This window comes from Marmota monax, unplaced genomic scaffold (assembly GCF_021218885.2).
Source record: "Marmota monax isolate L192 unplaced genomic scaffold, Marmota_monax_Labrador192_F-V1.1 WCK01_AAM20220418_F8-fsc00063, whole genome shotgun sequence".
In the NCBI taxonomy this organism is placed as follows: Eukaryota; Metazoa; Chordata; class Mammalia; order Rodentia; family Sciuridae; genus Marmota; species Marmota monax.
Window position 1 is genome coordinate 6000149 of NW_026693726.1, and position 27601 is coordinate 6027749.

The following is a 27601-nucleotide window of genomic DNA, read 5'->3' on the forward strand; positions in this document are numbered from 1 at the left end:
GTTGAACTGCAAGAAGCATTTTGTTCACTTGTCTTTGATACTAGTCAGGATTTGCTTCTTCAGATAAACCAAATCATAATGAAGATATTTTTGAAAGCATTTTACACAAATTACAGTGCATGTACAACATCAGAGCCATAATTAGTTTTTTGCTGGAAACACTTAATATTTATTATAACTATCCAATAGGATGGAATTTATGGTTATATGAATTCCATTAAATGTTTACCTTAGTATTAAATTTTTTATTGATTTTAAAAAAAATAAACGACAGTGGAATGCATTGCAGTTCTTATTACATGCATACAGCACAATTTTTCATATCTCTGGTTGTAAATAAAGTATGTTGACACCAATTCGTGTCTTCATACATGTACTTTGAATAATGATGTCTATCACAGTCCATCAGTATAAAATTTTAATTGAAATTGTCCATTTTGTTTGCAGGCCCTTTGAACGCACAATTACCATGCACAAGGATAGTACTGGACATGTTGGTTTTATCTTTAAAAATGGAAAAATAACATCCATAGTGAAAGATAGTTCTGCAGCCAGAAATGGTCTTCTCACTGAACATAACATCTGTGAAATCAATGGGCAGAATGTCATTGGCTTGAAGGTGAGGAATAGTCCTTCTGTGTGTTCCTGCTACAGTTTTATTTTAGAAGACTTCTTTTTCCTTTGATCATTTAGGTGGTGCTGTTTTATATTGACCTCCAAAATACAGAAACTTGGGAGGTGCAATGTGTAGGACCTGGGGCTGTGGTCTGGCCTGGACCCAGCTAGCTGTGTTTACAAAAATTCCCTGAAATGTTACCTAGAATCTTCTTTCCTGTGTACAGAAGGGGTTGGACTAGATGATCCCTGAAGTTATTTGAGTTAAAATTCTGTTGAGACTTGGGCAGTGAAAATTTTGACAACATTTAAATGATTGGTTTGGCCACCTTTTCAATCCAAGAATTTAGGAAATGAGTAATAATTTTCATCCATATTAGGACCTTTTTTTTTAAAAAAGTTTTTCTCTTTCTACAAATCTTCTATCTTAAGTTGTAAAGGTTTTAAGACCTCATTTCATAAATTATAGAATACACAGTTAACAGGATACTGTATTATATATGGAAAAATTATTCATTTATAAATAATAAAAAGATGTTCTTATTCAGTATGTTCAGCTCAGTTAACTGATTTTGTTACCAGCTGTAAAATTGTGTTGTATAGAATTAAACTTGGCAAGGAAAGCTTAAAATGTTTAGAAATACCAAGGGTCAGGATTTGGGAGATACTAGTAAAGCACAACACAATGTATATTATGTATTTCTTTATCAAGAATATTAAATAAAGTTCTAGTGAAATTAACTTTCATTATATATTTTCTTCAGGACTCTCAAATTGCAGACATACTGTCAACATCAGGAACTGTGGTTACCATCACAATCATGCCTGCTTTTATCTTTGAGCACATTATTAAACGGTAAGTACACAAATTCTTCAGCTTAACATATATAGATGTGTGACTTTATATAAGTACCATATTTTAATTTCCAAACCTTTGGTTCTTTTACCTTAAAGATGACCTTGGTATTTATTTAGAAATTTGAAATACATTACTTAAATCAGAGGAACTGTTTGGTAAGGCCCCTTGCAACTTCCCAAGTATGAAATAAAATTCACTGTACCCTTGATAAATTTTAACAGTGCCTAATAAAGTATTTTCAAAAAGAGGTAACTTGCTTTCAATTTGTAGTATAAATGACTACAGTAGCACTATGCCTATAGTTCCTTTGCTCAGTAGACATCTAGTCATGTTGGTTTGTTGTGGTGAGTTCTTACTTTTATTGGATGTTAAGAATAATAGTTTCAGCTAGGCATGGTGTGATGCCTATAATCCCAGCTACTTGGAAGCTGAGGCAGGAAAATCAAGTTAAGAAGCCAGTCTCAGCAACCCAGGAAACTGAGACCCTCTCTCAAAAATAAAATTTAAAAGGAGCGGGTAGTGTAGCTCAGAGGTTGAGTGCTTGCCTAGCATGTGCAAGGCCCTGGATTCAGTCCCCAGTACTGCATACAAATTACAGAGTAACTGTTCTCTCTAGCATCTCAAGTAGAGGTGTGTGGTTCTGTTATCTGTCCTCGGGACAGGATTGGGAAGCTCAGTGTAAAAAATTGAATAGGGCTACTTTCACTAGCACTTTTCAAATCTGAGCTTCTATCATAACTGTTTTTGCCAAGCCAACTTCAGAATTTCTATCATGCATGTGGAAATGAGATTTTACAAATTCATTAACATGACCTTTGTAATGAAAATTTTTATGTGGTTCTGGGTAGACTGCACAGCTTCCCTATCTTAGAGAAGAATTACTTTCAAGACTAATTTTTCTAGAGTTCTCTTTTTTCTTTTTTTTGTTGGGGGTAGGATACTGAGGATTGACCTCAGGGCAATTGGACCACTGAGCCACAACCCCAGCGTATTTTATTGAGAGACAGGGTCTTACTGAGTTGCCTTGCTTTTGCTGAGGCTGGCGATCCTCCTGTCTTAGCCTCCTGAGCTGCTGGGATTATAGGCATGTGCCACTGAGCCTGCCTAGAGCTCTTTTTCTTAAACTATTTCTTCCCCACTTCCTCTCCAACTTGTTATGACCTTATCTTTTTAAAAATCATCATCCTTAGCATTACAAGGACTTACTTACATCTCAATTTGTCTAGCCAAGGTAGATAGCCTTTCATGCTGTTTTCCATCAACAAAATTATCAAGAGACTTAGATCTGAGCTCATTTGGAAGAACTTTCCCAATTTCCTCATCTAATGATACTTGGAGCTCAATTTTAATTGGGGTTTTTCTTGAATTTAACATATCATTAAAAAAAAAAAAAAAACCTCCATGTGTAATGAAAGTGACTCTTTTGTAGGATGGCGCCAAGCATCGTGAAAAGCCTGATGGATCACACCATTCCTGAGGTTTAAGTCACAGCACAGTGTAAACACAGCTGAACTTCTCCAGTTTCCTTCTTCGGCAACTTCTGCGTTATGCACATGAAGCTTTCCCGGAGCCAGGGAGCATATGCTGCATGAGGACCTTTCTATACATCATGGCTGGGAACCTTACTGTTGCATCTGATACTTTCTTCAGATTTCAAGATAGTTGTAGCCTTATCCTGGTTTTACAGATGTGAAACTTTCAAAAGATTTATTGACTTTCCTAGAATAGTTTCTCTACTGGAAACCTGATGCTTTTATAAGCCATTGTGATTAGGATGACTGATACAAGTTTAGTGTTGTGTGAGAAGCAGTCACTTTTCTTCTAGATAATGCATAGTGCTGTTCATGTTTCTTTAGTTGTATGGTGTATTTACATTATTAACATGTTACCATAGTATATTTAGGATGATTGCCTTTGATAGTTTAAGTTCTGTGTGTGTGTGTGTGTGTCTGTGTGTGTGTCACCAATTAAGTAACACTGATTTCATTCCATGTAAGCATTACAGTGTATGTAGGTTGCAAGAGATTATAATGATTGTTATTAAATTTTAACTACCTTCACTTAATAATGCTTGAACTGTCGCCTTAACTGTGTTAAGCATCTAGAATAAAAGCCAAAATATAATTATTGCTGCCTTTCTAAAACCCCAAATGTAGTTGTATATTAAACTGAAATGTACACTAGCCCATAACAGTTTAATGGTACTTACTGAGCTATGGCATAGCTGCTTAGCTGTATTTGAGATTTTCTAGTTATTGCATAATGGAAATTTCTTTCTTCTAAAATTTGCCAGTATCACTTTCTGAAAAACAAATCGCTATATATTTAATGTAAAAAATTCTTAACGCTAAACAGGATAAACTTTGGACTCCTTTTTTTCATTTGTGGATTAAGATAATACTTAATTTTGGCATTTGAATCTTAATTTTATGTAACCTAGCTACTTCAGAATGCTCTTAGAATGTTTTCCTAATAATTTGTTGTCCCCTGACTCCTTCCTGAAAACAAAATGGCAGTGACACTTATCCTTTTTTTCTTTTTGATTTATATCTATCCTGTTTTAAATAAATATGCAAAAAGTTAAACTTTAGTCTGTTATTGCATCATTTGGAACTTTTGTCAGTTGTCACACTTGTGCATGGCCTTGATGGGCACGTGAAATCTGCTTCCAACTGTGGAAGGCAGGGCACTGCTCTCCATGAGCAGCTGACATCCAGGAGTGTTGAGAACCCCTCAGATCTGAAAGGCTGTGAGTGTTGAAGCTCCTGCCCCAGTTTGCAGTCTGAGGGACGGGTTCGCCCTGTGCACTCAGGCTGTACAGCAGGAACTTGATGAGGCTGTTGATGCTCCCTACCAACACCACAAATCATATATGTGTGTGTGTGTGAATTTGATATTTGTTACCTTGGTTGATTCACAATTTTTCTCCTTATGCTGCACTCCTGTAAGATATGACAGTGCTTTCTAAAAAGTGTGGAAAATTTAAAAATCATATGATTATAGTGGTTCAGAAGTTGAACCTGAAAGAAAATCAGTGCTATTGCTATATAGGTTACCATGTTTGAAATTTAGTACATTTCCCAGTTTGATTATCTGTTTGGCCTGGACTTGAGTCTGAAGACAGTGATATGAAGAGTTCTGTGACTTCTGAAACTAGGGTTTTCTAAGATCAATACTTGTGATTTGTAAAAGCTACTAGTGTTTATAATCAATTTAAGTAAGAAAATGAAAACTGCTCTCATTACAGAAAAATATTTTTAATGTAGAAAAGATGAGCATTTAATAGCTTAATGAAATACAAACCATTCCTATACACAGTAAACTTACTGCTATAAGAACTGCTAATCCTTTCCCAGGTTCTTAGAAGCTGGGGACAACATCATAGAAAGTAACCACTCCATGAAACACATTCGTAAAAACCCAGTGTCAGCAATTGATAGATCAGGAAGACAAAACAGAGTGACTCAGAAGTAGCAGACGATAACTGCACATTTTCGTGGGGAATTCTAAACTGTTGAGTGCTTTCTGATGTTTCCCCAGTTTAGTATCTCTTGGCTTCTCTCTGCCACCCAACCCAGTCTTCTACCCATCATCACACTGGGATGTAATATTTTCTCTCTAACACTCATAATTCTATCTGCCTTAGTGGATGGCAACTAATGGCTTTCAAAAACGAAATCACCATGATTTAGAAAGTTTAAAACCACAAATTTTCCATGTGGTGACACTTCTAATTACTACCATTGCACATTCACCAGTTCTTTTAAAAGTTTTGTTTAAAAATACTTTAAATAGAATTTAATGTTCAAGAGAGGAAAAGGCACTTAATACTGCAATTTCCAGAACATAATTTGTCTGTCTTCCCCTCCTGTGATGATGCTGCTACACTGTTCATTCATCCATATGCAAGTCACAGCACCTGAAAGGAAGACACATTAGGTAGGAAGGTGACCAGGAGGTAGCCAAAGATACACTCTACTGTAATGCTCACTCTTTGCTTGCTATTCATTTACAAAGAAGAAAAGTAAGTGCTACTTGTCTTTTTCTCTAACAAAATCCTTGTAATAAATTAAAAAACAAGTGCTTGGTACAAAGAACTTATGAGGAATAAAAAAGAAACCATTTCAATGTATATCTAAAGCCAAAAGAACAGGAATTATTCAGGAAATGGATTGGAAGGGATCAAATGTCAATTAGAACTACTGTAGGAATAAAATGCGTAATTTTTAAGATATACATTTAATAAAAAATAATCATGAAACTGGGGCACAGGAGAGGATAAAAGTGGGAAAAATCACAGCAGGAAGTCAATAGCTACTAGAATTAAAAACTCAGTCCTTCAAACAATGAGGAGAAAAGCATGCAAGTTTATACAAATATGACAGTGAATCTCCAAGAGATGATACTACTAGATGGAAAAAGAGAGCAGAATAGTTTTATATTACATTTCATGTATCCTACAGTTTTAGGCACATACACCTTCTCATTAAAGAGGATGTACATACACAGCATATGCTGATGAATGTCCTCCCAGGAGGCCTGGGACACAGGAGACAGCAGTGTGACAGCAAAAGGAGGAAGCCTAAGTTTTTAAATTTTAATTCGTTACCTTTGTATTATTTCTGGCTTCTTAAAAACTTCACTATATATTATCTTTAAAAACATTAGATACTCTACTATGGTTTTTAATTCTCCATGTGAAAGTTAACATTAAGACTTCCTTTTTGGAGTTAAATATCTGTCAGCATGAAACCAAATCCTGGGCTGGAGCTGTAGCTTGGTGGCAGAGCACTTGCCTAGCATGTGTGAGGCACTGGGTTTGATCCTTAGCACCACATAAAAATAAATAATGACATTCTGTCCATCTACAACTACAAAAAAATTAAACAAATCCTCAGCTACCTAAGAGATGAGGATCACACGCCAACCAGGGAACCAGGGAGATATACAGAGCATGAACATGTGGGGTGTTTTCTGCCTGAGATGTGTTCCCTGATGGAAGAGGTGGGCTGAGTGTCTTAGAAGTGCCGATCAGGACAGGTGCAGTAACTGCTTACCTGTGTGGCCCTGTATTCTCTCACTGATTTTTGCTCCAAGGAGATCCCAAACGAGCAGCTCGCCAGACTGACTTCCAGATAAAACGGAATTTCCATCCCAGATAAAGCACCTGCAAGTGATTTGGAAATGATCATTCTGTCATCATGAAGGAAGGGTAGGTTACATTGACCAAACACCCAAATGAAATGATTGTGTGTTTGCAAATGTCTTCATCGCCTGCTTGGGAACTGTACCTCTGGGGCTCGTCTGATGTCAGGGAGGAGATGAGCATCCCTGTCTGCACATCTATTACATTCAGACAGCCATCTGCTCCTGTGCTGAGGACATGGCGACTATCTGCAACACAAAATAAGATACAGAGGGATGACTTCAGACTATTGGTTAGCTTATTCTGAAATTTAACTTCTGAATCCAGTGGCCTACTATCCACTATTGCTCCCCTTGAACTTATGTTTAAGCAATAACTCTACTGTCCTTGAAATGTTTTTATCTAAGACACAGGGATGAGATAACTCTTTGCTGTGAGTTCATTTATATCTTACACATTAATTTCCCTAATAAGTTGAGAAATTAAGAAAAACATCCAATCCTTTTCTAATAGGTACCAGGGACACAGGTATACTGTATATTATACCCTGGCCTTAGCTATAGGCAAACTCTTTCCAGCAAATAGTGTTTTCCATTTAAATTTTTACCATTCATTTCAGAATTTTAATATACATGGTATATAACCTGTATTAAAAAGGATAATACCTACCTGGGCTAAAAGCGGCATCACAAACAGTCCCTGAATGGCATGGAATCTGGTGCAATAGGGTGGCCGTAGCAAGGTCCCAAATATTCACCGTGCCTTCCTTGGTGCCTGAAACTAACAGTGTGCTTGCAGCATTTAAACTGATTGTATCCACCTACAGAAGAAAATAGTAATACATATTCCATTTGGAAGAATGATCATTAGCTACATTTTCCCAGGCTGATTCAATTATATGGTCAAAAGATATAAAGTGTCACACATTGTGCTGGTGTTGCTAATCCAAGTGTATTTCAACAGCATCCTACTGAATGATAATTTATTTTAAAATGAAGTAGAATTACTCATATGCTGCCAAATACAAGCAGAAATGAAAATAAAATATTGCAAGGGCAATTGTAATGCTATTTTCAATAGCCTAACACTGATAGTCTCAGGCTGATCCATGACTATTTGAGGGATTTATAAGGAGTGGAGACTCGATCCACAAAATTACACTTGCATACCATCTTGAATTACATACTCAATATTTTTTAACTTCAGTTGTTCTGAAGACCATGAATATTAGATATCAATTAACAGCCTTAGGAGAAAGGTAGTGCTACTATTATAGACTAAGGTACAGCACTGAGACCCATGAAAACAATGTGCAAGAACTAAGATCCCTTTGGGTTCTGCTACCAGGCTGTGTACAATTGGCCTTCCTAAATGGCAGGTAACTGTTCTCAACTGTGAGATGAGTGTCTCCTAAACAGATGGGTCCCATCTACCTTCTAGGTCATAAGACATGGTCTCATCTTGGGATGACAGGCCCCAGCTTGCTGCCCCAAAGAATTTGAGGCTCAGAAATTGATATTTTAGAAGTCAAGAGGTATAGAAGCTAATTCTCAGAAAAATGTGGAAAGATGCACATTGGAGGAAAAAGAAAGCAGACTCAGAAATGTACAGTTAACTTGAAAAACAGTTATCCTATAATTTCCAATAAGCAAAATACAACAATGCCAATGAATTAATACACACAAATATAACCAGGAACCGCCTCCCCACCCACCCCTGGACCCTCAGCTTTCTGCAGTTCTGTTGCTGGTACTCACACTGACTTCATGTTCCAGCTCAGCCAACAAGTCAAACTGGTGTTTTTTGGTGCCTGGCATCTCTGCAGGAACACCAGACCACACCTAGGGGGGAACATATTACAGGAGGTATTTTTAAACTTTACCTATAAAATCACTTCCACCTGTTTGGAAAAACTGTCTTGACCTACTTTATTTAATATACTTGCTGATGAATCTAAGCTGATTACAATCCAGCTCCTCCTCCCTGGGGCCTGCACTCCCCCCATGGCCCCCCATCAGCACGTGCTTGTTTACAGGTGACTGTGCCTGTGTCTGTCCCTGTCAGTTGCTGCTATAATTATGTGCTTTAAGTATTTTGTGAATAACGAAATATGAATGCAGCAGTATAGTGTCATTAATGTTTGAAAATTTTACTAAAATTAGGTACAGGCAAGTAATCATATCAAATAGACAGGAAAAAATTCCTGAAAAATTCCTGAGGGAATTCTAATGGCTTTAAGGGTCTTGCTTTCTTTTACATAAATATAAATTGAAAACTTAAGATAAACACTGATGTGGTTTTTGTGGGAATGTTGTGTAAGATTCCAAAGAAAAAGGCTTGCCGAGTCTTACCTAAAAAGAATGGTAAATGAAAATGAAGCATCTGTATGTTTTAGATTTTAAATATATCTTTTAATTATTGTTCCCTTTAACTTGACATTTCCTGATTAACTGATCACTACTAGTTCCAGGCAGGTTAGATAAGAGGGGCTACCTCTGTGCTTTTTTTTTTCTGTACAACTTTTAATGAATAGTAGACTGTTCAGCCACCAGTTGAATACACAATACAGAAATCACTGTAAATTCCTTAATATATTAGGTGCATAAATTTTTTTAAAAAGGCAATAACATTCAGCATCCTTATTTATATACTTTGTTAAACAGTGGAGTGATGAACATATTCAAAACAGATAGTTGAACGGTCTGAATTTTTTTATGTCCAAACATTTCAGATAAAAGTCACATATAAACCTTCACTGTTGAGTCCCACGATGCAGAATATAGCCTGTCATTATGCCAACAGATCTTACTAACAGCATCATCATGTCCCATCAATGTGTCCTGGCGTCTTCCAAATGCTATGGAATAAAAATAGCTAAAAGATAATGAGAGGTATTAAAACAGTGTTCCATCTTAATTTTAAGACTCAAACACATATTTAAAAAACATGATATTATTCAATGCTACTATTTACTAAGGCCTAAAAAACTACAAATTGCTTATTCTGATGTTATCAAACCAGAATATTCAAAATTTGAATTTAAAATTAGAAATTTCTCAGTCTGGTCATTTGTTTTTTCACTCACTTAAAACTTAGAAGAAAACAGGTTCCAGTGGAGAAATTTTTAGATTCAATATTTTCCTCATCTATAATATTTGTTCTCTTTAGAAACATAGTGTCCTGGCAGTAGAAGGTCCTGCTACTCTGCATGGAGAATTACAAAGGAGTGTATACTGATACATACACATTATTATCCCAAGAAGAGCTTATGACAGTGGCATCTCCTGGTAAAAGTAAACAAGACGATAAAGCCTGAAATACAAATGATCTGAATTAAAAATATGAAGTGCTTAGTAAATCCTTAACATGGTCAATAAGTTCCTCCCAAAATAAATGCTCAAATTCTCTTTATGGAGTCTCTCCTCATGACCAGGTTTTCTGAAGTAGCCAATTCCAGATGTAAGGATTCCTCCCAATGTCCAATGTGTCAAGTGTATTATGACCTAGGACTCTCAGGCCCTGGTGGCCCTCACTGCCTTGGGCTAGAGGAGGTCCTGTTAACACCCTGGAGCAAATACAGGGTGGATGATATAGGCCAGGATAATTCTCAACAACAAAAATGCCCTCTCCAAATTACATATTTAAGTAAATGAGAAAAACTTCCAAAGTTCTTTAGGTAATTCCAAAATGTTTTGGATAATTTACATTAAAAATGTGTTCTAATTTTAGAAGAATTGTTCTTGTTGCATTGGGTATCCTACCAATTCAGAAATACATAAGTAGCACATAAACATTTACTCTGGCAGTTAAAAATAAAAGATTTAGTAAAGCAAATTCTACTGAGTCTTTTTTTAAGACTTAGCCTGAAAAGGAAATCACAATAGTAGGAGAAAGAGACAACCTGAAAAAAAATTTAAATTGAAGCCAACCAAGGTATTCTGTGGATGCCACACAGGAATAAACTCCGTTGTTTTGATCGAGATTAAATATCATTATGTGTGTGTATAAAGCAAACTACTACATGAATTTCCATCATAAAACTGATAAAATGAACTCACCATATTTGAAAATGATATACTTCTTTGAAGCATTTTGGATTCTTTAGAAAACATCTTCAAGGTGGAATCTAAGGTAATAATGAGAAAGCAGACATGTAAGAAAGATTTCCTACCTGCTACAGATGGTCAATGAGTGCTGCCCTTCTTATTCCTGGAGGCCAAAGAGTATGTAATTCCAAGGGACTGGGTGTAGACAGGGCTAGATGATCTAAGGCCTCATCCACATGAAGATTCTACAGTCTAGAACTCCATGATGAGGAAACCAACTTAAATCCCAGAAACCAGTATAAACATAGTACACTGTTGACGTTTCAGCATGATGCAGGCAATAAAGCCTGGCAACTGAGGCGAGTTGAAGTTGAAGAGATGGCGACAGGGATCTTAACATTAAAATAATAAGACATTCTTCAGCATTAACTTGAAAATGAAAACAAAAGAACGAACACACTACTGCTTGAACTTTTCCTTGGGAGGTATGATCAATGCTGATACATCTTCCTGACCTTGCTTTTGATCCTATTAGGCAGCTGTGAATGTTCACCACAAATTATTGAACAAAGCTAATTTGGCAAATCCTACAGAATACCCTAAGTCAGTCAGGAGTGTAAAGATGTTTTTGAACAGATTTGTTTCCTGTACCAGAGATGATCAGGTTAAAGCCTGCATTAAGAGCTGATCGCAGGAGTAACTCTGAATACCCACATACCAAAACATACTGCATAGCTGAGGAAGAATTGTAAAGTTGGGGTGACCACCAGAATGCATACAAATCAGTACCACACATCATGAAAGTTTAAACATGATAAGAAACAACAACAACAACAACAAAACTTAAAAACTCTTGCTTTATTAGGCAAATCCATAAAGAAGTGATATAATGCTTAATAAGCCTGAGATTTGAAGGCTGATACTCTTTATAAAACCAGGGTTCACAGGGTCATGCAAGTACAGTGAGCTGAAGAAGTTAACAAACCATGCCAGAGAGAACCAGCTGACAGCACAGGCTTCAGGAAGAGAGCCTTCTCTCCAGTGCTACAATGTTGGCAAATTCAGCAGGTGGAAATACTGGCAAATCATGGACTGCTTCCCTCTACCAGAGCACCATCTCAGGACCCTGATGTGGCCAGTGTGGGTCCTGCATGTGATGGTCCCTAGGCTCTACAGTATCAATATTTTCCATGTTTTGTAGGAAATTCTGTTTTATAAAATCTGAGACTATATTTAGAGAGAAGGTAATGAAAAGTTACAGATGATAAAGCATGGAAACAGAATCTGGGAGTACTGAGAGTACTGATGTACCTAGAAGTGTTTAGTTGGATATCATTTCTTTTTTTTTTTTTGGTGGTGCTGGGGATTGAACCCAGGGCCTTGTGCATGTGAAGCAAGGACTCTACCAACTGAGCTATATCCTCACCCTGGATATCATTTGTTAATGGATGAAAAACAATCTATTATTAATAAAGAACAAGTGGCCTCATTAAAAATACCTACCGAATTTTTCAGAATTGGTTTTCTTATCACTGAAGAACAGCTGAAGCATTACCCCTTTTACCTCCATATTTTCCAGAGTGCCAATTCAGGCTCTGAACATAAGTGGGACAGGACACCCTTTGATTGATTATATAATTACACAGACTACCAGGGAAACAAAGAAATGCACAGCAAGAAATCCATTTTGTTATTTAAGATCAAGATGGCCAAATTCTAATGTATTGTTGAAACACAGCTGTAAATCTTATCAAGTAATCATGTTAGGGGTTTTCAGAATTCTGACATGGTACAGTCACATTAGCAATACATGGATTCAATTTCAAGCTAAATCCTACAATAGAGAGAGAGAGAGAGAGAGAAATCCTGCATGACAAGACTGAGAAATGAAACAGAAAAGCTGCGCTGCACATGCTAGCGCACATGCATCTGGCACAGCTCTTGGAGAAGTCTCTGCCATCCCACTCTGGGTTCACGCACAGCCAGCAAGCAGACCCAACACGTTGCCATGGCAGGTGGTAAAGATCTCAACCAGACATGGGTAAGAAACTCTGGCCTATATCTTTATGCCGGGAAACCTTAGCAACAGAAAGGCACTTTACTTTGTGTTTGGCAAACTACAATGACATTTTACATAATATATTTCAAACAAATTGCTTTAATCTATTTTATGGGGAGGCAGTGTTCGCAAGTAAAGTACTCAACCAGGAGATAAGAAATGCGGATGCTCTGAGTCAACTTAAACCTCTTTTTGGGTAGGAAAACTTACCTTGTGATGTTGTAAAGACTGAAGACCCGTTGCATGAGACTGCTATCCCCGTGACTGCCCTATTTAAAAACAAAGTTTTATAAAATACTATCAGCCATGTACTCAGACATCTGCTGTGCTCCAAGTCCTTAACTTTCACCTAGTTACTTAATTTTTTCTTTGTACTTTGTCTGCTGGATCTGTCTAGCATATAACTGCCATTAACAGATCACAGTTTGGCAACGTCTGCCTTTGCTTTGATGATTCCTTGTGGCCAGAAAACATTCCCACTCTTAGCTTTCCACATAGCCAGGGTCAATGCTGAATGTGCTTCTGACAATTTTTGACAACTGGAAAATGCTTTTCCTTCAATCCTACCTTATTTGATGATCACCAAGATAACTGAACCTCCTTTTTATAACCACCTCACTTGTGTCATTTCCAAATCCAACTTCTCTGGCATCTGGTCTGTCAAGCATGACACAATCATCTGGTTCTAGCATGTCCTCCTAGAGGACATTCAAGAGTCATTAAACATCATATGAATGAACACTATGGGTTTATTCATGTCTTTGTTGTCCTGGATTACAAGGTCCCTTTCTACATACATGCTATTTGGAGAAGCTGAGAAAAGATACACCATTGTTAAAATAATGAACAGGGTAGAACTAGTTATTTCTTTTCAGAATGCTGTACTCTGGTTTAGAGTCATGCACCTTAAGCCAGGCATACAGCATGTCCAGGTCCACCCATGAGCAATGGCATATGCAATCATGAAACTGTCAGGCTGTTGATGACCATGTAGCAGGACCCTGGGCTCCTGTAATCGAGTTGGCCAAGCTAGGTCAGTGCTTCTCAGGCCTTCCTATAGAAGGACAAGGAACACCCTTTACAGAGAGGAGAGGGTACACACACATCTCCCCTGTATCCAAAGCAAGCCCAGTTTCTTTGAAGTATAGGTATGATTTAAAAACTTCATGTGATCTTTGCAATGTTCTCTGTGTATACACTAATATTTATCATAGTTTTAAAAGGATGCATTTCCCCCATATTATCAGTAAACTCAACACTTGAGGAAGAAAGATCATGCTTCTCCCAATATTTCATCATATAATCATGGTCACACATTAACACATATTTGCATCCTAATCCTGTGTCAAAGACAGGATTTTAAGGAATACCAGCATAATAATCATAATAAAAAATTCACATAATGGGTGGCATCCCACTTTTTTTTGCAAAAAACATTTCACGACTGTGCAGTGAAATATAGTTAACTTCAGACCATCAATGATTATAGAGGTGGTGTGTTCAGTCTGAGAGGTAGAAGACCATTTCTTGTCTGCAGAACTGAACTCATGTTATAGAAGGACAGATGGCAGCAATGGCAGCATGAGTCGAGGGGGCCAACATATGCCATTTTGTGCCAAACTTTTCACTTGCTACATTGACTTGTGACAGATCACTGTAGACATGGGGTGGGGGAGCGGGGATAAAAAGCAATCAAGACAACATTGAAAGAAAACTCCCCCCATCCCTCCCCAACTCAGCTTAAAACAGCTCAATCCTATGAAAGTTTTAACTTTTGCAAAAACTATAGGCTACAGAGAAGCATGGAGATATCCTTACTCTTTGTGGATTTTATACTGCTCATGTAACTGCAGTTTGGTGATGTTATTCCAGGCCAGTGTTTTGCTTTCTTCGGTCAGATCTTCAAAAGACTCTTCACCTGGAGAGACTACATTAAATCATTGCTGAGTCAACTAAATTACCGACAGACAACTTCATCCTATTTGTGGTATTATCTATGAAAATTAAACAACCAAGAAAACAAAACACACCCTCCCCACACACAATTGTACTTGTTAGATATTAGGCCATGTTAGATGAGGAAAGAAATTATGTAGAGAAAAATGAAGAGGTATCTGAGTACTATAGTATTCCCAAAGTTTGCAAAGCTTTTACTTGCCTACTGATTCACGAATTTCAAGAAATATAAGACTGAGTAACCATTTCCTTATCAGCAATCTTTGCAAAAACCTGGCCACTGCCTAAGAATGCCGAAGTTTTGTTTTGTTTTTGAAGTGGAAGAGGAGGGAAGAAATCAATACAAGAGATGGGATAAAAGAAATGCTTTCATTTCTGCTTTAAGAAATGCTGGCACTTAAAGCAATCACATGACTGTGGTTGTAGCTGGTGACTAAGCAGAGCACAGGATGAAACAGCATCACAAGATAATCCTATGGTCTTTTATGACTTAACCTTGTGAAACATACAGTATGTCTTAAAGAAGTGCATTGAGCTACCCCTGGGTCAAGTAATTTCTATAAGCTGTTCCTCCAGGCTTGAGACCATGAGCCTGAAAAGCCTGGATTTGCTTGGGATAGACAGAATTGGGGATAAAAGATATGCAGTGAATTTGCTGCCAATGTGCCATATGGTGCCACACAGCTCCTCCTTTGGGGCTATAGGCTGAGGTTCTCTCATGTCAGATAAAAAAACACATAACACATACAGTGGTGGTTCCTTCCTTTCCAGGTATCAAGTGTGAAAAATGGGTCAAGTTCATTTTAGCACCTAGCATCTGGATAGAATACTCTGTAACTGTTTGTCAAAAGTTAAATAAGAAAAAAGGAAGAAAACAGAACAGTTTGAATTTAAGATTTGTATGTGGGTTTGGTAAAGAATCGGAGACGGAGGAAGCCATTTTGGGGAAAGAGTAAGGTGGACAGTGCTACAGCAGCCAGGGCCTGGGTTTGAATTGGGCTGGGGTTGTGGCTCAGTGGTAGAGCACTCGCCTAGCATGCCAGAGGCACTGGGTTTGAGCCCCAGCACCACATAAAAAAATAAACAACTAAATATATATATATATATATAAATAAAAATAAATATATAAATATGTACAAAAAAATAAAGGTGTTGTGTACATATACAACTAAAAAATATATATTTTTATATATATACATATATATGTATTTATACATATTAAGAATACGTGAATTGCTCAGCACTGAACACTAACTTGTAAAACAGAAAAGGGACCCACAGCACAAAATACAGCCAAGTCTCACTCAAAGTACCAGAAAATAAAAGTGTTCATCTCAAAGTTAACAGTTAAAAACAAAGCAAAACAAAAAAACAGGAGAGAAGAAAAACATCTCCTTCTCCTTCTTCCTCTCAGTACTGAGGATTAAACCAAGGCCTTCCATGCTGAGCAAATGCTCTACCACTGAGCTGAACCTCCAGCCCCTGAGAAACAAACATCTCTAAGCAGTTCATCTCCTCTACAGAATCTTCAGAAACATCTTAAACACAAAGGAGAAACAGAAGGTGCTCACGTTCTTTTTATAAAACTTACCTGGGGAATCTACTATAGGAGCATTATAACTGGAAGTCTGGGACAAACTTTTAAACTTGGGGGTGATCCTTCGAGGATGTGGTGTCACAAACAGTTGTTTTGGTGTCTGCCCAAATTCCAAGATTTGGGTTAGCATGGCTACTTTCTCATCAGGATCCTCAATGCTTTAGGACAGAACACAAATAATGCAGTAAACCACCAGGTTCAAGTTCCCTGAAAGCACATGTTTCAAATAATGTAGATCAACAGGAGAGATTAACCCTCAAATAATAATAGCAACTATGGACCAGGACTATCTAAGCCTCATTACAGACTTTTAGATTATTTTATAACTAATGTAATGGTGAAGACAAGATAGAATTCATTTTAAAATAACCACATTAGTAATTCAGATAGAGATAGTTTATAACTCATATAGAAATGCTTTACAGATATTTAAGTACCTGTTCAAGTCAACGCCTCCTTCATAGGTCAGGGGATGAAATACTGAAAGAGAGATGTAAACACTACTGAAAGTTGTACTATTTAGGCATCATATTCACCCTGTTCAGAATCTAAACAACCAACCTAACAAGTTAAAACTGTATTCAAAGACATTGATTTTCCACTTTGCAAAATATACTACTATAAACTGAGTAAATATTAACTAGAATTATTATCTGTTGATGAACAAAAATCTAATTGGCTGATTAGCTGATTTGTTATCTCGGTGGACCTTGATCAGTATTATTTTATCCTTAAGGGAAGCTTGAGTCAGAGTATTGGTCTGCCATGAGCAATGAGGTCTGAATTTCTAGCTTTATTTTTTTGTTACTGACACAGAAAAGTGGAGGCAGATCAGAACAGAAGCTGAAAAGGAGGTATACTGTCGCTATTTTTTTCTTTTTCTGTTTAATTAAAAAGAAACTCTGGGGCCTTTCATAAGAATTGAGGTCACCGTTCTATCCAATTTTTAGTAATTTTTAAACAGGATGGAGAGTACAGTCAGCCCTCTGTATCTGTGGATTTCACATCTGTGCATTCAACCAACTGCATATATTTGAAAAAAAGAACTGCATCTATACGAAACAGGTACAGGTTTTTTCTTTCATTATTCTCTAAACAATACAGTATAACAGCTATTTACACAGCATTTACATTGTATTTGGTGTTATAAGTAATCTAGAGGTGATTTAAATATGCAGGAAGATGTATGTAGGTTATATGCAACCACAACACCATTTTACATAAGGGACTCTTGAGCATCCACCGGTTTTGGTAATCACAAGGGGTCCTGAAACACTGAGACCATGGTGCAGCAGTTGTTGTTTAGGCAAAAGCCCTGTGTCCTTGGTTACTCTGTATCTAACCCAGGGTCACGGAGCCAGTGAGCAGAATTTTCTGATAGGAAGAGATGCTTTTGCTAAAGAAATGTTTGATTGCTCTAACCTTATTTATTTTTTATTTTTTTGGTTTGCGTTCTTCACTACTAAACCCTAATTGAAAGTTCAATGAACATAACATACCATTATGGGCCCCAACAGCATCACTCCCTTTTTGCTTGTAGCCAAATATTAGATCAATCCATTCATGGAGATGCTCTGATACATAATTGCTTTCCAGTGCCTCCTTGCTCTTCTGGAGAAAGTCCTCGGGACCTAGCAGATCAGACTCAATCAAAACCTGACACAGACTCCATTATATTCACTCTTATTTCTTTTGTCTGTCCCTATGCAGATTAAGCTTCTAGGATACATAAGAAATGCATATTTCTTATATAATGAGATTTTCCCTCCACATGAAATGTACATTTTTTTGGGTGAGGAATGGTAAGAATCGTTTTTCCAATCTTATGTCTCTCAAATACATATGAATGTTTTTATGTCACAGACTCAGAATACTTCTGATTTGGAACAGACTAATGATATTGACTTATTTATAGAATAATATTGTTATTTTTAAAAATTTAAGCAAGAAAACAATGACGCTGAAATTGTACTATCCAGTAAAAAATGTACATAACACAGTATGTGCACGAAGGTACTCACTTGAGGCCCACAGGGGAAGTTCTACATCATCAACCATCTGTCCTCCTTGTCTCTTCCCCAAATCCAACTTCAGACTATTGACTAAAAAACTGACATCATCACCATAGAATTCTGGAATCAACTGAAAGTTCCAGGGGAAGAAAAGAAAACAGTAACATTTTTAAATACAGTTAGAAACCACAAGCCCTGAGAATCCTCAGTGTTAACTGCTTACCTCTTTAAAATCTGTTGCACCATCCAAACAGTTTTTCCAGGTTTCTGCAATACTAAATATGGAAAAAAAAAAATCTCATGTTAAATCTAAGCTACAGAAATACCAACAGCAGTCCTTCCTATGCACCCACCTATGCAACCACTACTGTTGTACTCTTTACCTATACTAACTCATTTTTCTCATTCACTGAGAGTTCTCAATATTCACATGAGTGAGTATTCCCCTTCAATGAAAGAGACAAATGGGGCTCAGGGGGCTCATGTAACTTCTTTGGGGATCACAAAGGGATGAGTGTAGAGTTCAAGTCTACATCATTAGACAGCACACACACACATGGCCTCATTCAAGGTGCCCAGACATTAAAATATCAGCATACTGTTTTAATAGCTCATTTAAAAGTATGTGTATTGGCTTGGGGCTGTAGCTCAGTGGCAGAACGCTTGCCTAGCCTGTGTGAGGCACTGAGTTTGATCCTTAGCACCCCATAAAAAACTAAACACATAAACGTATGCTGACCATCTATAACTATAAAAAAAACAAACAAACAGAAAAAAGTATGTGTATAGACATAGACTAAAATATTAACAATGATAATGATTATCTCATCTCAGTGTGGTGGGATTCCAAGAAAACTTTACTTCCTTTTTCTTTTTTTTTTTTTTGGTGATACTGGGTATTTCCATCTTTATCTTTTGATTTATTTAAAAGAAATATTACCAAATATATATGTGTACACACACACACACACACACATTCTCTCTCTCTCTCTCTCTCATTAAGTTATAATCAATTTATAGTAGAATTAAGAATAATAAAATGTTGGAAATAATCGAAATGCCCAACAGAGAAAGACAGTTGAAATAATTTATGACATGTTAGAATGTGATATAATAATTTTAAAAATCAGTGTTTTGAAGAATAGCTAATGATGGGCGAAATGTTAAGATCTAATATTGGGCTATAAAAGGCAGGAGAAAAATCTATATTTAAAATATGCGCTCTCATTTATACACACATTCATGCACACATATATATGTTTTAAAAAAGCCTAAAAGGAAAAGCTACAAGTAGTGATTTTTTAATATTTACATTTTTGTTTATATCTACTATTTTTAAAAATATTTTTTAGACATTGATGGACCTTTATTTTATTTATTTATTTATATGTGGTGCTGAGAATTGAATCCAGTGCCTCACACATGCTAGGCAAGTGCTCTACCACTCAGCCACAACCCCAGCCCTATTTAGTATTTTAAAGGAAATATACTGTGTTTATGTACTCAAAGTGTTAAAGATGGGGAGGCATTGATATCAAACCTGTTGAACATTCTATCTGCATTATCAAATCTTCCATTCTGTAGGCACAGCATATATTCTGGTGCTAGAGAAAAAAAATCAGATTAAGTCGGATCATAGAATCATTTCAGGAAGAAAAATAAGATGTAACTGAGGATATTGCTGAAGATTCTTACCAATTCTAACAAGATAAAAGAGCACATAACCCGGGGAAGAGTAGTGACTTCCATACATGAACTTCGGCTCAGGCATTTCCTCATAGCGAATCTATGATACAGGAAAAAAAAAAATAGTGCTTAGTGTTGGTTACAAAGTAGTAACTGACTCAGGTAAAAGCCTAAGAGATCATGGGTGTGGATACACTACATTCCTTAATTTCCCTCTAAGGAAAAACAGAAGAGGGAAGGAACAATGTGACCAATGGCATTCCTATCACAAGAATTTTGGTTTTCTTGGCTTTGTGGTAACAGCGTTGGGGCTAGATGAAATAGAACTGATTTCACGCATCCCTTGTGCCATTTACCATTGAATGCCTTCATGAAAATATTTGGTAAACCTTAAACAGGTCACCCTCCTACTTCCTGAATTATAGATCAAAAATACAAATGGTGAGCACTCATGGTGGGGAGGAGGTGAGAAAACCTATTACACAGGGTCAGTGAGTCACTCCTGGTACACCTCCCAAAGACTGGGAGAAATGAATTTCAGTGACTGTGGAAACAGGCTGTGGCTCATGATATCTCTTAGAAACCAAGCATCCCCCATCCAGTACCAGCAGTCTCTCCAGCCGTTCCTTATTCAAGGCTCCCACTGGCTTACTAAGATCCCGAAAGGTTGCTGGATTTGATAAATCTGTAGACAAAAATAAATAACTTCAGCTTATGCCATTATACTACTGAACTGATTCAAATTCACAGTTTTATTTCTATAATAGTTTTTAAAAACAGTTGATATAAATCCCTAAATTTATTTTTTTATTTATATAGTTATAATGAAAAGGTTAGCAATATCCACATAAAAGTAATAGTTTTAATTTGACAAAAATCAATGAAATTGAATTTTTAAAAAAGGATTTCTGGTTAAAAACAAAAGAACTGTACTCCAATTTAAGACAAGAAAAAAATTAAAGTAACTTAAAAAGTAATTCTTTTACCAAGACTTATTTTCTATGTTTGGATGACAGTGAATATTATTATTCTGTGATATTAACATAATTTGAAAACTAGGGACCTGAATATTATGAGAGAGATAAATTCTCATATTCCTAGAAAATCTATTATTTCCTTCAATCACAAAGGTTTAATTCAGTGAAATGTCAAAAGGAATTAATTGTTCACAATATATAATTATAAATATTACATAATAAAATTATAATATGATCACATTTTTAATAATTTGAGGGAGCAAAAGAAAAGTACATACATCACAAAGTTAAAATGGTTATCTCTCAGTAATATAAGAATAGATGATTTTTATTTCCTTCTTTGATTAAATATTCTATGACGAATAGTTAAATTTCTTTTGGTAATCACCACGGTCAAAATGAATTTTAAAATAATATGATAAACTGAGTCACGATTTTCAATGAAAAGCTTAAATATTTTAAAACTTGGTACTTACAGAAAACAATATTAACACCAGATAAAAATTATGCACATTATTTTCTGTGTCTCCTTCAAGAAGTTTGGTGGAGAAAACATAGAAACATTTATATGATTAATGGAACACTTATCCAGTATCTTGGAACAGAAACTGATGATGTTTAGTAATAAAATTGTAATGAGCTCTAATTTGCTCATGTATGATATGATTCTAAAGCAGAATTAATTCTCTCCTTTAAAAACTATTAAGATGACCACTTCCAACTCAGCTCCGTCAAAACCCATACACGGCATTTACCTAATTCTGAGCTGTAATAATCACTTATTACCCATGGAAACACGGGATACTGGGAGAGGTCATTGCAGCTGCGGTCAGCCAGGTTGTTGAGATGGAGGAGGTACTGGTAGTTGGAAAGGTGCCCCCGCTGCCACTGCAACATGTAGCTCTCAGCAGTGTGCTCTGCAACGTGGTGCTCTGAAGAAGGAGAAAGCCCGGAGCCGTCACAAACTCTGCAAATGGCTGGCTTGCATTTACTTAGTATGTAAAAACTAGATGCTTAAAATGTAGACCCTTCCACAAAATTGTGAAACATATATTTTCGTGGTGCTGGGTATTGAACCCAGGGTCTTGTGCGTGCAAGGCAAGCACTCTATCAACTGAGCCATATCCCCAGTCCCTAAAATTTATGTTTTGAGAAAAGAAAAGTAGGTTGTTGATGTGTTTTCCAAAGAAGTAGCTCAACTAAATATGGATACCTCTAAGATCCAGGAGGGTAAATTATTAAAAATATTGAACTACTATCTAACCACGAAAATATAATGTGATCTAAACAAATATAAAATTACAGAGCAAATATATAAATATTACATAGCAACAGATATTTATAAATAAATAAAAAAAATAATTCCAAATGTGCTTAGTTCATTTTTAAAACTAATGGCCATTTGTGAAGGTTTATTATCTTCACTTTTATGGAATTAGAACAAAACTATCCTTTAGTTTTCTTTTAGCTCTGGAAGAGGTATACTAATGTTAATTTGTCAACAATTACATATTATGCACATGAGGACTAAGAAAAATAAAAGAAACTGTTAAAGAAGAAAAAAATTGTTTGGCAAGAGGACCAATTCTCAAATTGGAAGAACCAGAGAGGCCCCCTGACCGCAAAAATGGAGTCACAGGCAACACATACCAATAAGAACTTTACTCTCAGAGTGTGGAATGAACCAATTGTCCTTCAAGTAGTTTTCATTTTGTTCAGAAAATTCTGCTTTCAATTTTTTACTGGATGCATCAAGCAACTGAATACATGTTAATTCAATATTCATATTTTTTTTTTAACAAATATCTTTTCCAATCAGCTACTAAGAATGGGCTTCAAAAATCAAACTCTCCCCCATCCCCTTTTGCCACTCCTGAAAAAGTACAATCTTAGGAAAAAAAACTCAAAGGAACTGACAGCTTGAAAGAAGACAGATGTTTTAGATCAGGGTAAGGTTTTTGACTTGAGATTTTAGGACTCACCAGGGAAGCTTAGTTTTTTGTTGTAATTTTATTACAATTAGAAAAATAAAATAAATCAGAAACAAAAAGATAAAAGCAAATTTGTAGCAAAGCTATAGACATGCATCAATTTCACTTAAAGAGTTCAATAAATGAAAAATATAACTATAAACTTAATGTAAAATAATATATATTCCTTTTTGTATGTAAACTATCACTCCTTGAGGGAAAAATTTAATTTGTAAGGGAAAATGTACTTTACTATGTATCTCATAAATGGGTACACTATACACTAGAAGAACAAACAAAATGAGATAATATTAGTCAAACCCCAACATTCATTTTTAAAAATCATTCCATTATGTTAATCTGGCAACTTTGTAAATAAGAATAGTTTAATCCAGTCAAGCAATTTATTTAAAAAAAAAAAAAAAGCACACGCTCAACAAGAAAAATACAGGTATTCTCTCTGGCAAAGGTAGGAAAATTCAATAAAGATTGACCAATTGTTATTAATAAAAAGTGATTTCTAGTCCAAGGGTGCTATATCAGAAGGTTTATGTGATCCTTCTGTGTAGTTTTACAGCTTGTGATTAAGATCAAATCAGTGATCACAGTCATACAATCGGATACCTCACTGTCTCATATTAAGAAATTCAGTCCTGGTGTTCATAAACTACCATTAGACATGACTGAATACAAAAATACTTACTGAATACAAAAATACTTCGGTGGATTCATTATAATCTATTCAAGTTGGAGGTCATTAAAATAGTAAAAACATTTAAATATATTTATCAAGATTTTTTAAAATACACAAGTGGAATGAACTATTACCAAATGAATGCATATGTCCCTCAGTTTTAAGATTCTATTTTGACAACTATAGTTACTGATGAGAAGTAAGTAGCACCATGGAGAGGTGGTTCTAGACAGAGTATCTTTCTCCTCCTCGGTGCTATCCCAGCTCCTGAGGAGTTAAACCACTTCTGCATGAACAGACACAATAAAGGGTGAACAGCAAACCTAGGTATGTGGCAATGTAAAAATAGAGGTCATCTCGATCTTGAGACTCATAGAACTTCAAGTAGATGTCAGAACACAGATTGTCTTCTGTGCAAAATACTTCCAGGCCCTGTAATTCAGAACAAAAAGAGTAGAACAAATAATGGCACCATGCTCATCTTGCAATCCCAGAGTAAGTGCCTAATTACTAAAACTGTTCAGTTACATATCTGTATTCTTGATTTTTATGGCTTGTATTCCTGTTTTCTACCTATAATCTGACTCAAGAATATAGCTATGTCTTTATATTTGTTTATGATGTATTTATAAACTTCCTGGGAACAGCACATGCATTTCAAGTAAACCATAAAATCCTCTTTGGTGTTGAATGTTTGCATGGATAATACCTTTTGTGAACTTATTACTTTGAAATTCAAAATTAGCTTATCCATGCATTCAAGAACTTTTCAGACACATATGTTTAGCTTTCTCTTATAAATTAAATAATTATGTATATCTAACAAAGTGGTAATTGAGTAACCCATTCAATTAATAAATAATTTTCAGAAAACTATGAGCTTCATAAATATTGTGCCGACAAAGTGATTTAGGGTAGGAATTCTCGATTTACTAGCTAGGAAGTTAGAAAGTTAACTCTTTAATAAGTCTCAATTTCTTTATTTGTAAAATATGAGATCATCCACCTCACAGAGATTATCATGGCAAATGGCAAAGAAAGCACTTAATGTTTATTTCTTTTCTATCTGACTGATCCTCTATACCCAAAGAAGTAGATTTTTAACAGTATCTGTTCCCCCAATTCTCTATTAGCACTGGAAATGCAGTGTAAAGTAGTATTCAGTATGTAAAGCAGGCAGGAAGATGATTATATTTAACAATTTGAAGACAAAAAACTGAGAGTAAAAATTCCACAAATACTTTTGTAATCAAGTCAATGGTTAATCTTCCAAGGAGGAAAAAAATAACTGTATATTGATGTAATATCAAAAACTTTCAGTAAAGACTGGTTTCTAAGGTAAGTAAGATAAACAGAAATATGGACATTTGCTTATTCAGGGGAATGCTGGGAAGAACAGCCCATATGATTTATTTTCTTTTTTCTTTTTTAAAAATTTATTCTAATTCATTATATATGACAGCAGAATGCATTTCAATTCATATTATACATATAGAACACAATTTTTCATATCTCTGTACGCAATGTAGAGTCATACCATTTGTGTCTTCATACATGTACTTAGGGTAATGATGTCCATATCATCTCATTCCAATGCCTTTCTTAGCCTCTTACCCCTTCCCTTCCCTTTGCCCTATCTAGAGTTCATTTATTTCTCCCATGCTGCCCCCCAATCCCCATTATGAATCAGCATCCTTATATCAGAGAAAACATTTGACCTTTGGTTTTCTGGGATTGGCTTACTTCATTTAGCATTATATTGTCCAACTCCATCCATTTACCTGAAAATGCCATGACTCTATTCTCTTTTAATGCTGAGTAATATTCCATTGCGTATATATACCACATTTTCTTTATCCACTTATCTAATGAAGGGCATCTAGGTTGGTTCCACAGTTCAGCCCGTATGATTCAAATGGTTATTTTGTTTATTTCTGTCACCAAGCCCAAAGGTTGAAGTGATATAAGTTAACTATGACTATACCACAGTTCTACTGAAGAGTTACCCTCATAATATCTTCCAAATTCTGCTTTGAGAATAAGCTGCAGTAAATAGGGGGGAAGGAGAAGTGCTGGGTTAGGTCTGCATCCATTATTTTAGCCTGAGCCCAGAAACTCTGAGAACTCAGCGGGGAGAAACTTAAGGGCACTCTAGCCCTCCAGATCTTGGAACAAAAGAAACATTTCTGTAAGGGAACCTCTTGTTTACAGAAAGGAGCTATTCTTTTGTTGATTTCTAGCTTATCCAAAAGAAAGAGTATCAAGAATTAGAGTCCTTGCTTACAACATAACATGCTTGTACTTTTCAGGCATTCTCTAGAGACTGTAAGTCAATAAGCCACCAGCTAAACTGAAGGTCTGACAATCATCCACCAAGAAACAGAATTACACTCAAACTCACCAAAGGCATGAGGCCATGCCTTCTTTTGTAAATGCGGCGGACGTCTTGCAGTGTTATCTGGACCACGGGTTTCTTTAAAAAATAGAAAGACAATCTCAAACATTACCATTCGAACACAATTAGAAGTTGTTCTTTAGTATCAGGAAAGGGTGGGAAAAACAAAAACAAACCAAATCCTGCTTCTCCAATGTGTTGCAAGTGAACTTGGAACAAGATTTATCTGATTTTACATTCTGTTTTGCTATTTTTCACTATCTTCATGACCTTGGCCATGTCAGTAACCCCAAGTAACAATGTAGTCAGCTATTTTTAAGGTAATTGCAAAACTGTTGGATGATATAGGATATTAAAGGACTAGTATAGATAACAACTTAGGAATTTTGCTATCTTTTCGCAGGTATACTGACATACATCTTTTTTTTTTTTAAGAATCCTGTTTGATATCTCTTTAACAGTTATGGTGTATTAAATTACTATAATATGTATATATTAAAATAGAGTCAAATGCCTCAAAGATCCCAAGTCAGGTAAAGGATCCTAGCCCACAGATTTATAAAGGAGTAAGGGCTCATACTACAGATTCTGAAACTGTGGCACATATTTAAACACTTTTCTGAAAGTTTTAAACTCAAATAAACGTAGTGGTAGTCAGCAAGCCAATTCATTTCACTATTAAGAGAATGCCATTCCAGCCATGTGCACCATCTACTTGAGAACCAGACAAGTGTGCCCCACCACCTAGTGGATGAAGTTGGTATAGCACTATCCTTGACTAAAACAGTAGGAACTGTTTTAGTGTCCTGTCATAATCAGTCTGGAGGATTTTCATGGTGTTGGTTTCTATGGCAGAAAACATTCTCAGTTCTTTAAGTTGCACTGCCAGAGAGTGTAAGGGTTTCTTTGTTTTTCTAATGAACCATTCCAAAAAGAAGCCAGTTCTATGGAAATAACAACTCTACTTATTTATTTATTTGTTTGTTTGTTAGAAACAACAACTTTACAAATTTTAGTGAAGAAATCTGAGTTTCCTTTCTGGCCTAGTGAGTCTAATGTCCTTGTGAAAGAGAAGATTGTTTCAAAGATCACAGTAGGAGCCCCCAAAGCAGCATCTCAATATGCCCCTCCACACTAGCCAAGAGAGCAGGTTCATAGTGTTTCTTTTAGAAACATTCAGATCTACGGTGTTTGTGATTAAGAAGAAACAAGAAATACCCTCATATTCATATACATAAGTGAATATATAGGAAACACCCATTTCTCATTAATGGTAGTGTATTTCCTTGGTCTCTTCTGGCAGTGCTTTCTAATAGAAAGGTAGAAATCTCCACTGACCTTAAAATCAGGAGGGGAAAGGTTTCTTTCTACAACACTAAAATCAAGAGACTCTAGAATGACTGAAAATAGATTGAAGGAGCTTAAACTTTGGTGACTGTGTTCCAGGACTACGTAAAATAGGTGCTGGTAGGGGTGGCAGGCAGGTGATTTTGACCCTCACCAAAATGTGAGGACCCTGTAATTGTGAAGTCAAACTCCCCAAAAAGTCAAGTTTAAAAATGGAGGCAGCTTTGCACCTAACCCTGTGG

At 36.1% G+C, this 27601-nt stretch overlaps 2 protein-coding genes across 7 annotated transcripts in view; one reads left to right on the forward strand and one right to left on the reverse strand.

The window, feature by feature from the left end:
* The window catches only part of Sdcbp (syndecan binding protein), a 41017-nt gene extending 36958 nt beyond the window's left edge, over positions 1-4059 (forward strand). For both annotated transcript variants that reach the window (XM_046460594.2, XM_046460593.2), the window contains exons 7-9: positions 448-619; positions 1380-1471; positions 2904-4059. In XM_046460594.2, the coding sequence (XP_046316550.1) occupies positions 448-619; positions 1380-1471; positions 2904-2958 (319 nt within the window). In that variant the 3' untranslated portion in view covers positions 2959-4059. The remainder of the gene's footprint in view (positions 1-447; positions 620-1379; positions 1472-2903) is intronic.
* A 656-nt stretch (positions 4060-4715) lies between these two features.
* The window catches only part of Nsmaf (neutral sphingomyelinase activation associated factor), a 53903-nt gene continuing 31017 nt past the window's right edge, over positions 4716-27601 (reverse strand). For 2 of the 5 annotated variants that reach the window (XM_058584422.1, XM_046460591.2), the window contains 21 exons: positions 26019-26090; positions 23941-24049; positions 21709-21885; positions 20582-20661; positions 19986-20076; positions 19831-19894; positions 18514-18565; positions 18300-18420; positions 17778-17909; positions 16716-16758; positions 16273-16436; positions 14544-14652; positions 12936-12994; positions 10679-10746; positions 9865-9932; positions 9371-9494; positions 8378-8461; positions 7290-7440; positions 6766-6868; positions 6532-6641; positions 4716-5393 (listed from right to left, as the gene is read on the reverse strand). In XM_058584422.1, the coding sequence (XP_058440405.1) occupies positions 5299-5393; positions 6532-6641; positions 6766-6868; positions 7290-7440; positions 8378-8461; positions 9371-9494; positions 9865-9932; positions 10679-10746; positions 12936-12994; positions 14544-14652; positions 16273-16436; positions 16716-16758; positions 17778-17909; positions 18300-18420; positions 18514-18565; positions 19831-19894; positions 19986-20076; positions 20582-20661; positions 21709-21885; positions 23941-24049; positions 26019-26090 (2076 nt within the window). In that variant the 3' untranslated portion in view covers positions 4716-5298. Of the gene's footprint in view, positions 5394-6531; positions 6642-6765; positions 6869-7289; positions 7441-8377; positions 8462-9370; positions 9495-9864; positions 9933-10678; positions 10747-12935; positions 12995-14543; positions 14653-16272; positions 16486-16715; positions 16759-17777; positions 17910-18299; positions 18421-18513; positions 18566-19830; positions 19895-19985; positions 20077-20581; positions 20662-21708; positions 21886-23940; positions 24050-26018; positions 26091-27601 lie in introns of those variants that run through there. The other 3 variants (XM_046460592.2, XM_058584423.1, XM_058584424.1) reach the window with 3 other exon arrangements.